The 12,006-nt window shown below is 35.3% G+C and overlaps 1 protein-coding gene across 4 annotated transcripts in view; it reads left to right on the top strand.

The window, feature by feature from the left end:
* The window catches only part of SLK (STE20 like kinase), a 53,010-nt gene that overhangs the window by 19,803 nt on the left and 21,201 nt on the right, over window positions 1-12,006 (top strand). For all 4 annotated transcript variants that reach the window (XR_003254170.1, XM_026069567.1, XM_026069568.1 and 1 more), the window contains exons 2-8: window positions 2,241-2,405; window positions 4,794-4,842; window positions 5,645-5,794; window positions 8,393-8,465; window positions 8,671-8,865; window positions 9,551-9,632; window positions 10,629-10,757. Coding sequence is in view for 3 of the 4 variants with exons in the window: in XM_026069567.1 (XP_025925352.1) it covers window positions 2,241-2,405; window positions 4,794-4,842; window positions 5,645-5,794; window positions 8,393-8,465; window positions 8,671-8,865; window positions 9,551-9,632; window positions 10,629-10,757 (843 nt within the window). In the remaining variant the exon portion in view is untranslated. The remainder of the gene's footprint in view (window positions 1-2,240; window positions 2,406-4,793; window positions 4,843-5,644; window positions 5,795-8,392; window positions 8,466-8,670; window positions 8,866-9,550; window positions 9,633-10,628; window positions 10,758-12,006) is intronic.

The raw sequence follows: 12,006 nt of genomic DNA, 5'->3' as shown, positions 1-12,006 counted from the left end.
TCATACTGTCTCTATAATCACTTCTGTTTTATAATGAGATGTTTTAATAGAGCTCCCACAAGCAAGATATAACTAGAAATCTGGTTTGAATAAACTTCTTTTACTTCAAGCAGAAAGATCTGGGAAAAATCAAAATGTAAAGTACTCTGTCAATAGAAGAAGAAGAAAAAAAAACAATGTATGCTATGTGTGCAGCAAACTCACTAACATGTAGTCATGCAGCCTAATTTTCAAATGCCTCTTTCTCTCCCTCAGAGGTGAAATTGAATCTGAAAAAAGTAAAATCTGTTACCATTAATTGGTATAGAAATTTAAAATATGGTTTTATTTAAACAAAATCTCAGGAATAYGATACTGTTTTTTAAGTGCAAATTTGTCTGAAAGTGAATTTTAGAATTTTCTCATAATTTTTTGAGGTATCCTCAGCAATCATTTGTAAAATACTGTAGAGAGTGAGTAGCCATGCCTCTTTTACAAAAGATGATTTCAGTTAATTAATATTTGTATTCTTTAAAAAGGTGCTTTAATAACCATTTTTCTGTGAACATAAAACTACCAAGTCTAATTACGTTGCGGAGTGAGACTCTGTTTCATCTTTCGTGTTTGATTTGCAGTATGTTGAGTGCAGCTACAGGGTAGGAAGGTTGATCTGTCATTCCTTCTGTAAAACACGAAACCAAAGCATATACTTTTTGCATTAAGCACACCTTTTTCTTTTTAATGTTAGCGTGCTTATTTAGAATGTGGGGGGGTTTTGCCACATTTTTCCTTTGCCACATAGAACAAGTTTGGGAGCAAGGCGCCCTGCCCAGCGGAGAGCCAGGGCGAACCGCCTCGTGGTGGCTCACGTCTCCGGTCCAAATTGCCCTGGAGATTTTCCTCTCTTGCTGCTTGGGAGGCGCCTGCGTCCCTACTTCTCATTTCATTTCAGTGCCTAAAGCTGGGTGGAGTAAAGCTAGGCCTTTCTTTCCTGGTCTTTATGTGCAATCGGTGAGGCTGACTTCCATCCTACAACTTCACTTACTCAGAGGCAAAGTCACCCCCTGGGAATGCATTGATAGGACTAGTGTTTTTGTGATGGTTTCGGAAATTGTTCCTGTCTTGTTCAGAGTTCGCCAGATTCCAAGTTACAGTGTTCCATCAAGCAACTTGCAAGAGAAGTGTTAGAAACTGTGTGTGTGTGTATGTTTTTATACACACACACACACACACACACACACTCTTTATCCTCCACTTATATTAAAAAGAAATCTAGTTTTGCTGGATTACTTTTTCAGCCAATTTTGGGGGTAAATAAGTATTTACAGTAACTGGTTTCTGAAACTGTTTGCTATTTAAATGCAGTTCATCCTAATTGTTTTTAATATTAAAATGTTTTTAATGTCTTCAATGTTAAAAAGCAGCTGGAGATTTTTCCAAACGCCTAGTAAAAATGCTTTCTCTCAGTACCCAAGCTCTCGTTTTCCTTTTGCTTTTCAAATCAAAATCTTACTTGTTCTTCACTTGCCCTTATCGCTACAGCAGTTCTGCTCCCCAGTCTTCAGGTGCGGAGTCCTGCAGCAGAGGTTGGCAGAGTTTTCAGCACGGCCGGCCTCTGTGAGTCGCTGTTTGTAGGAGCCCTCCCGGGCTTCTGAAGGAAGCAGAGCAAAATGTCTGGGCAAATGAATGTTGGCTCGGCTGCTTTTTCGCATGAAAGCTTGAATACGGCCCCTTGCTCAAGATGAGCATAACCYGCTGGTTACTGGTAGAGCATCTGGTTTTCTGTGTGGCTTCGCAACCAGCTGTGCTGCTGTAATGTGGGCGAGAATGTGCGGTCGGATATGGGAAGGCAGAGGCTACTTAGTACCCCTGCAATACAAATGTTGATAGATTCTGAAGAGGAGCACTGACCTTCATCCAAGGAGTACAAAATAGTAATGTGCCTGAGCTCCTGGCTCCACAGTAATTTAAAGAATGCAGCTGGATTCAAGCATTGCTGCGTTCTTGCCTTCCATTGATTCTTTATGACTTTGAAACAAAATACTAAAACTTCTTCTGCCATAATTTACCTAGTCTTTAATGTGCAGGTATTCTCTTATGTATTCCTTGGGGAAATATTGAAGATTAATTAAAAAAATATTTCTAGAGAAGCATAGTAAAGGTAGGAAAGTATTACAGAAATATCAAAGGATCGGAGGGGTTTTTTTGTTGACAGTTGTCTAAATTCATATCTAAATGTTTGCTGTGGCTTTGTTTGATAGGCTCAGAACAAAGAAACAAAAGTACTGGCTGCTGCAAAGGTGATTGATACTAAATCGGAAGAAGAACTAGAAGATTACATGGTTGAGATTGATATTTTAGCATCCTGTGATCATCCTAATATTGTTAAGCTCCTAGATGCTTTCTACTATGAAAATAATCTATGGGTAGGTATTTTTTCTTCTCTAAATGCTTTTATTTGTGTCAAAAGTATATTGAAATTTCATTTTTCCTGGCTTAATTGTAAAGATTATCTTACTTAATCAGTTGTATTTCTTCTATGTTGTTACTATTAGGATAACTGTCTACAGTTTCAAAACTAATGTACAAATTGTGAGTATGACTTCTAGCAAACTGTCCTTAAAATTGAACTACACTGAGTCACCTAGTCAGCAGCTTGAAACTAATATTTGGAAATTAGCAGTTTATTTACATGCATGGGTAGAGTTCTTAGGCTGTGCATGTTTGTAACAGCAGGATTTAGATTTTAATTACATTAGTACAATTTAGAGGTAGATTCAGAAACTGCAACTGCAAAATGAATAAGGGGCTGAAAAGGTCAATCATGTGAAATATGTATTTATTTTAGATTCAGCTGAAATCATTGGTAACTGCCAGGGAGGACAGTTTACCAGGACTTGAACCATAATTAGTTTACTAAAAATCTAGATCTTTTGCAAACAGAAGTGTAGTGTGTATTCATGTGACTGTACCTCAGTGTTCTGCTAATTCCTCTGCACTGCATAGTTTTGGGTATGAAAATACATTTTATTTTATCTTAGGTGATTTGATATAATATTTTTATAAGTGATTTGGGGATTGCACAAGGAAAATATAGATGTCTTTTTTTTTTTTTTAAGAGTTTATAATGCAAAAAATATCTAAAAAAAGTAACACAGGAGGTTTCCCTGGGGTCATACGACTATGCTTTATTCCTGAAGCATAAAAACAATGGGTGTGTAATACCATGCTTCCTTATGTAGATTTATTTTGATGGGCTTTGTGAAGACTTGAGTGATCTGAATGGAAAGTAAAATGATATTGTATTACAGAGTGGGATAATGAAAAAATTTCCATGCATAAAGGTCAGCATGAAAGCAAGTACGCATAGAAGCAGAATATGAAACTGAGTGGATGGGCTTCACTGGCAGAGCAAAGATGGTAGGAAAGGAAAATAAAATTGAAGATATAAAATTGCAGATACGGGATATAGTTACTGTGAAGTAGCAGAGCCATGAAGGTGGCAGGGAGAAGACTATGATGGTGTGGGAAGTAAACAGAATTAAGTGGGAGGAAAAAAGAAAAGAATTATAGAGTTAGACATAAAAAATGCTATTTGGCTTTCCAGTCTTAAAAACACAATTTCTTTACCAAAGAGAGATTTGTCAGATTATCGGATCAAACAGCAAATTTTAGAGAAAGAAATTATTTATTCAGGTTTTCCTGCACCTAACTACTTGGTGGTGGATATGTAGCAGCATGTAAATGGTATAATAGTTTAGAGGATTTATGAAGAGTTGCACTGTATAATACATTTGTTAGTATCGTTGCAGTGATGATTAACTGTAATAGTAATTTGAAGTAGTCTTATATCACGTAAGTGGTAAATATGAGTGTTACTGTATAAGGCATAATTTGAGTCTTTATCTTTTATGAGCAATTATGCTCTGACCTTAAAAGTACTCTGAAGCAGAAAATAAAGATTTTATTTCCCAGAATATTGACTGTTTGTATTATGACAAGAAATACTCTTTTGCCATCAGTCTGAAAATTATAATTAAACATTTAAAGTCAAAGAAAACATAAARAAGAATGGGGTGACAAAGTCTTGGCTTGCCTTTCCTTTTCTCCCCTGTTCTCCTCATTACCTTTGTCTTCCTTCTTTCTGTTCTACATGTCAGCATAGTTTGTAGCCCAAAATAGTGGTGGTTTGTTTTTGTTTCACAAGGAAACTGAGAAATGGAAATTGAATTCTGTTAGTATTATTAGATTCTGGGATAAGAATTATAGGCATCAGTAGGAAAGGAGGAAAATGAATGTAAACATTTCAATTTACTCATTAAACTTGCTCGTTTTCTGTATTTTTTTTTTTTAGTATATTTTTCCATGTTTTCATTTCATCTGAAGCAAATTAATATAGGAAATAGCAATTTCTGCTACTGGAAAAATCATGTAGCTTCTGTTCTTGGACTTTTCAATCAAAGAGAGATTATAACATACAATATAATAATTGAGAAATGAGTTTGCGGGGATTATGTAAATTTACATTACAAGTCAGATTCAAGTTGACCCTAATACTTTTTATTGTGGAATTATATATTTGGATTAATGCTTTTGTCTGAGGATCTCCAAGCATTTTTCAAACAATTTGCTTGAGCTTACAGCCCTACTTTTAGTTGGGTAAGAGTACCAATATTTTGCAGAGGTTAGTAAAATAATTTATCAAGGTTAGAGAGCTTGAAACTCATGTCTCCTGCTAATGCTCCTCTAATCAATGATTCATTTCAGCAGAAGTATTTAATTTATAATTTATGTATTCTTTTGTTTATATACAGATCCTGATCGAATTTTGTGCAGGTGGAGCAGTAGATGCAGTAATGTTGGGTAAATAAAAGTTCTTTCAAATAATGAACTTCATAACACCTTAAAATTATGATGGTTGTGTATTTTAACTTATTTCACACACATATTGCTTTGAAATGCAAGTATTTATMTAATATGTGGGCCATGTGTTTTGAATTTTGGTAGTTTTTAATTAAAATTTGCAACTATAGCTATGAAAATTATAACTTAAGTTAGATTAATTTGGGGGGATTTTTACAGTGTTAATTTACTTTGCAAAACACATTTTTCATGTCCAAATCCTCTAAATAAATGTAATGAGCTGTTCTCATGCTCTTATGAAGCTCTCTGTTGTTATATGGTGATCGATATGAGCCTTTTCCAGGATACGATTCTTCCCTAGTCATCCTCCAAATTATGTTATGATAATTTTTTTATATTACATTAGCCTTAAAGTTAGATTTTCTGCACTAGYCCTCAAATTAGGTGAATGCTAATACCAGTAGGTAGAAGATCTTGTCTTTAACATTTCTGTGTACCACACAAAAGATAACCAATCTGTAAATCATATAGTTTTTTCCCAGTTCGGATAGAGAGGTATAAATAATTCATAATAAGGATCTTTCCAGGTACAAGGGATGAAATTTTTGCTCCCCTGGAATAATTTAAAATTTTGCTATTAATCTAGAGTAAGAATTTTGAACCAGAAGTTTTTTCTGACATACAATGTACAGAATCTGTCAGTTTATGTCAGTTATGTCTACTTGTAGACTGATCGTTATGAATAAATAAGGACATAAAAATGCAAAAATGTTGTATTCATTTCTGTCTCTTTCTCTTTTAGAGCTTGAGAGGCCATTAACAGAGCCACAGATCAAAGTGGTGTGCAGGCAGACACTGGAAGCATTGAACTACTTGCATGAAAATAAGATTATCCACAGAGATCTAAAAGCTGGCAATATCCTTTTCACATTAGATGGAGACATTAAACTAGGTAAGCAYGTTGCATATAAAACTTCTTCCCCAGCACTTCAGGTGGTCATATAATTGTATTTTCTTTAGGCTGTATTTTGGCAGAGTTCAGTATGTATGTATTTAAATGAAAATCTAAGGATGATGATTTTTTTTCACAGATATTGTTACTGTGAAAAAGAAATAAAGCTCGAGTAAGTGTCCAAACCGTGCTTGGCAAATTTGTCATAAACTTCAAAAGCAGCAGGTGTAGGCATCATCAATATATGTACTAAGTTGCCTGAAGTCAGACAGAGGTCCTAATGTTTCTTAGTATAACATTCTTAATTATACTTATCTTTACTATGGTAACTTCAGAACTTCCCACTGAAGTTACTAGTTTTGAAAATGAACATCCTTACCATCACCAAAAACCACTACTTAATCCTGTTGTCTCTTCCGTTATTTCTATGTATGTAGAAGTAACTCATCTTAGTTTTTCCATACTTTTTTATTATTCATTGCATTGTTCCATCTTAATATCAATCTGGAAGAAAATTAATGTAAGTTTTCTCTTGTTGATTCCTATTATTTTGAATTTAAGCAAGCATCCAAATTTTCCCTCTGATGTGCTGGGGAATCCATGAGGATCCCATCATGAAGACCTCCCGGCTGCCTGCTGGGGGTGAACAGCATCCCTTCATTCAGCCAGGAAAAGAGAGCAATTGTCTGGATCCACTGGGATCAGGGCTTCCTCAGGGACAAACGTGCACAAGCTGTCAGCCCTTACAGTGGCTCTGCCAGTGCCAAGCTCCGTGACATAGCGGCTTGTGTTCAGGTTTCAAAACCTTCTCTCTGCGCGACACCTGTGATCAGGCTGCTACTTTGGATGCGAGTTATGCAGGGGGTAAAGATAAGGAGAATCTAAAGATCACCGCAGTTAACTGGAGGCTTTTAACTCCCAGCCTGGCCTCAGATGTTCTTTTTTTAAATGTAAGCCAGGCATGTCCAGATTCACCAAATATATTTACTACCTAACTCTTACTGATCACAGTGTCTCTGCATGGCCAGGTGTTAAGGTATAATACTTCATCTCTGTTAAGAAATTGAGAATAATTGAGCACCTGCTTTGCTAGATTGATCCATTAGTGTGTCTGTGCTTCTGCATAGATTCCCTTGCACAAGACTATTATGTGTACTTATAATACCTACATGTGCCTTTCTTTTCATCTGCAAAGTATGGGTAACTTTTTTGGGGGGGGGCGGGGGGGGGGCTTTTCTAGTAAGCCTGAAGATTTAGGTATGGCCTCATTCTTACAGGCCATATTCATAATGTAGTGGAGCTATTCTCTTTAGTTTCTAAGTACTTCTGAAAGAGAAACCATAATAAGAATCTTATGACCATAGGGACATTAATTTGTTTCTGTTCATTTTAATTGCCTGCTTCCTCCTCACATGGACTGGAACTATATTAAGCTTTTGTCAAGCTTGGTTGATGTATAGCACTGCGCGGGCTGTCAAGACACTGCAGTTGAGACCAGAAAGAAGTCTCCCCCGTGCATCTATTTACTGGATATGTGCAAGTTTGCTAACTTGCAAAGAGATTTACTTTATTCTTGAAATGTGTACAGCATCCTTTGGAGGAGCATCTTATTCCTTTTAACCTGTCTGTRCTTCTTGCTTCTGGCATATATAAAAAAGAGTAATTCTTTGTTTTATAAATATGTGAATGGCAAATAGATTTCCTTCACTCTATATTATTTTCATGAGAATTTTAATTTTTTTTTATTTTTAGAATCTGCAGTCCCTCAGTATTTCAGATTTTGTACTTGAACAAATAGCTCTCTTAATCCTCTTTTTTTTTTTCCACAGAGCAAATTAGGCTTCTCAAGTGTTGAGCCCATCAAGTTATTTTGTACAGATTAAAGCCAGCGACATATGGCTATTTTGTCCCTCTGATCTAATCAGTAGATCTTCATTAAGAAATGTTGCATTTATAACAGATGTATAACACTTAAATATAAATGCCTTTTTTCAAAATGAGAAACGTAATGCTTTATAGATGAATARTACTAGTTCAAAGATTATGTTGATTTTTAGTCAGATGTTGCATCAGAGGTAAATATGCAAGATTTCAGATATTTAATATGAAGTGAAAAAAAAGGTGGAAAGAAACCTGTGAGGCAGAGAAAAATGACAACACAAGAATCTCGCTGTAGGAAACTTTGAATCCTGAAATCAAAAATTGAATGAGTTGTCAAATTAGTAAGGGAGGTTAATATGCCGTTTCTGAGTAATTCCTTCATAGGCTAAAGAAATAATGTACTAATTAAAATAATGTAATCCACTTATCCTTACAGCAAATACGTGCATCTGTGATGCCCCACACAGTTTAACCTTGGCATTACTTTCTTAGCAATAAAAAATAGCATTTATTAGATATCTTCTCTTAGGAATGTTACAAGACCTGTGTGCATTGGCACTCAGTTATCAAAACAAAATATTTTTATCTCATTTTGGAGTTTTAATATTGTAGAATGTTTGGTCTGTAACAGTATATTTTAAAACAAAGTTGTAAAATGTAAAAATATAATACATGTTCCACCATCAAGTTAATAGTATTTTTACTGTTTGCTTTAAGCGGACTTTGGAGTATCAGCTAAAAACACAAGAACAATACAGAGAAGAGATTCTTTTATTGGTACACCATATTGGTAAGTGCACTGTTTTGCTGACCTTCTAATATGACGCAATGTTTTAATATCACCTTGAATGTTAATATTATAAGCTTGATAAAATGTTATGTAAATGTACTAAAGAATAGCACCTTCTTCTTAAATGGTTTCAGTGAAGTCGTCTGCTTTCTCCTAAGAAAACAAATGCTTCTTTTTCTAATCCTGTACATCATTCTCTTTGCAGGATGGCTCCGGAAGTAGTAATGTGTGAGACATCTAAAGACAGGCCTTATGATTACAAGGCTGATATTTGGTCTCTTGGCATTACTTTAATAGAAATGGCTCAAATAGAGCCACCTCATCATGAATTAAATCCAATGCGAGTGCTTCTGAAAATAGCAAAATCTGATCCGCCTACGTTAGCACAGCCTTCAAAATGGTTAGTATTTTAATGATAGCTTCCCATTCCCTGCCCCAATTTGTAGATTTTGGCTTTGAGGCATGCCAAGACTTTTACTTACACTCATGTGATGTTGAACTTTATGGGACTAACTTCGTGCACAAGTCAGGTATTGTACATACTCTCTCTATATGTGTGTATGTATATATATCCTTGTATGGTTGGGACTATGGCCTTTTTGTTGTAGTTCTTTATAGAAGTTTTTAATACTGAAAAATGTTGCAGATTTTGAGAAGTCTGAAAAAACAATTTTGCATTAAAATGTACATAAAATATCTCTTTACAAGTGCAATAAAACATCTGAAGACAAAATGAAAAATGAGTAAAAGGAGACTTTTAAGGATTTCATACTAAAAAAAGATATAAAAAGCCAGGATCTGTTTAGTCATTATGATATGTTTATATGATACCAGTTAATGATATAGCAGATGGGGTATATTGTAAATTCAGTGCCAAAGGTAAACCCTTCTATAAATGGAAGAATATTGTTAAGAAATTTGTGTCACATTGCTCTTTTCATTCCTGTACAATCCTGTTTTCCTAAGTGGATAGGAGGACATGGATTTGTAATGTAGATGTGTGTGGAAGCAAAAGAATATTTCACTGTACATTAGTCTGATGTTAAGACTAAAGGAAAGCCATTGCCTGTTTGCTTTTTGTGTAGGTCATCAGATTTCAAAGACTTTCTAAAGAAGTGTTTGGAAAAGAATGTAGATGCAAGGTGGAGTGCGACCCAGCTCCTACAGGTAGGAAGAATTAATTGTTAAGAGCTGTTGTTTTTTCTTTTAAAAGCAGAGCAGTATTATAGTAAAGATTTAAGTAATTTAAAATTTAGTGTTTGTGCGCAGTCTTTATTGAACATTGTTGGATTGATCCTCATTTGGTAAATTCTGATGAAATAACATCAAATGCAGATTAAATTCTCTATTTACGTATTTTTATATATGTAACCATTTATTTTGCGTGAGTATTTAAATTGTACTTCAATACATCCCATGGATGAAGGAGGTGTGTTTACATAAGCAGTCAATTGCTGACAGGTGTTTTAAAAGCTTTAGTGCTCAGCTGCCTTCTGTAACGCTGTCGCTGCAGAACAGCTAAACAAGACTAGATGTGACTAGGTACGTTTGATTCTGTTTAACGTCAGCACACGTTTGCTTTATCCAAAATACCTCTGGCATGTTGAATAGATTTAAGCAGCAGGACCAAGCACAGAAAGAACGCCCAGACAGTAGGGGTAGGAGAAGAACGGGTGGCTGTTTTCTCTTAAATAAAAATGCAGGATTTTATGCTCTTGTTAGGAAAAAATGTTCTAAAGGCAAAGCTGTATTTTTCTAGATAAACTGTTTCTAGATAAAACCTATCAAGAAATAGTTTAACTGTGGAACTGAAAAGAAATGGAAAAACATTTCCAGGAAAACTAACCTTTTAAAAAATCTTTTTACTTTTATTCTTTTGGTTGTGAAGCAGGTCAGTATAAATGATTTATCTGTATTTTTAGTATGTTTATTAAGCTACTTACCACAATATATAGGAATACAAATGTTTTGATTTTAAAACTTCTACAGAATAATCTGCATTGATAAAGACAATTTTGATTAATGTTAACACTAGAGATCTTTAGGTTTTAGAGAGAGCAAAATGTAACTTCAAAGAAATAAGTTCAGAGAAATGTTACAATTTTCCTGCTGTGTACAATGGAGTCAGCACTTAACATTGTGCTTATTTTTTATTTTCACAAGCATCCATTTGTTACCGTTACTTCCAATAAGCCAATAAGAGAATTGATTGCAGAAGCTAAAGCTGAGGTTACAGAAGAAGTTGAAGATGGTAAAGATGAGGATGAAGAGGAGGAAACAGAGAATTCTCTGGTCAGTTTAAAATTTACATTTTTAAATGTGCAAATAGTTGTAATTAAGATTTTTTTTCTATGGAGCTCTCAATTTTCTGATATTCTGTCCAACTTGTGTATTAAGTCTTCTAAGAATAAAATAAACATACTGTTTCTTACATTTTGTATAAATAAAAATACATGTTTCTTAGTACTATTTCTTACTACAAAATAAGAAATCAGTATTTTCAAAATTAGTGTGTACTTAAACTCCTTAAGAACTACTAATAACAAATTTTATGTACATTTATGTTTACATCTGTATAAAATGAGGTGAATTTTTAAAAATCAAATACTGATTTATATAAAAATGTTTTTAGATTCATATGATTAGATGACCATACATATTTGTGTATGATGATTAAATCGTTAGGGAAAATATATGATCATTATGCTGTAATCTAAGTTTGTGATTTTTACAATGTGTCCATCACAGAAAAGCCCAAAAGCAAGAGAACATGCCTTACCAAGAAAAGATCGCATGTCTTCTAAAGATATTGTATTTCTAAAGATGCTTAGGAATCTGATCAGGCCAATTTGGTTGCTCCAGGGGCAAAACCCTGAAGTACAACAATACGCTACGAGGCTGCAGAGCGTACAGGTTATCAGCTCTCTGACATAACTGGCTCAGGTACTGTCAGCGTTGACACTGACCAGCACCAGTAGCTGCAAGTCCTGGCAGTGGTAGCAGTTGCTTCCTGGCTTTTGCTAAGCCAAATACATGTGCACGAGATGCGTAACCTCCCTTCCCTCCTCTTCCCTCCCCAAGCTAGGTGATCCCCTGGCCTTCACACCACTCTGCCTGTATCCCCAGCAGAACTCCAGRCCTGCATTCCCACCGGCATCTCCARGGCTGGTGAGATGGTGCCCGTCTCCTCAAGCATCCCCYGCCCCTGCTGATTTAGCTGCTAAGCCATCAATCTGCAGGAGTGTTGGGGGGTGAAGTCCACCCTGTGACTTGGTTAAGTGCAGACAGTTGTGAGTTGGTGCCGTGTACCATTTGAGAGTGGTTCCCATGCCGGTTTAGGAAACTGTGAGGTAGATGCATTTACCTTATTTACTTGTGTTCCTTTTAAATACTGGTTGGAAAACAACACTAACCTTCTGGAACATTTATATGAAGAAATATTTTTAAATGCATTTTTAGCTTAAGAGGAATTGTTTTCTGTATGCTTACTCAGGAAGACCTTAAGGTAGGTAGCAAATGTATGATCAAACCCATGCTTGTT

The sequence above is a fragment of the Apteryx rowi genome, unplaced genomic scaffold (assembly GCF_003343035.1).
Source record: "Apteryx rowi isolate R43461 unplaced genomic scaffold, aptRow1 scaffold_3, whole genome shotgun sequence".
Classification (NCBI taxonomy): Eukaryota; Metazoa; Chordata; class Aves; order Apterygiformes; family Apterygidae; genus Apteryx; species Apteryx rowi.
The sequence above is the reverse complement of the archived record's forward strand: the minus strand, read 5'-3'. Positions and strand labels throughout refer to the sequence as shown.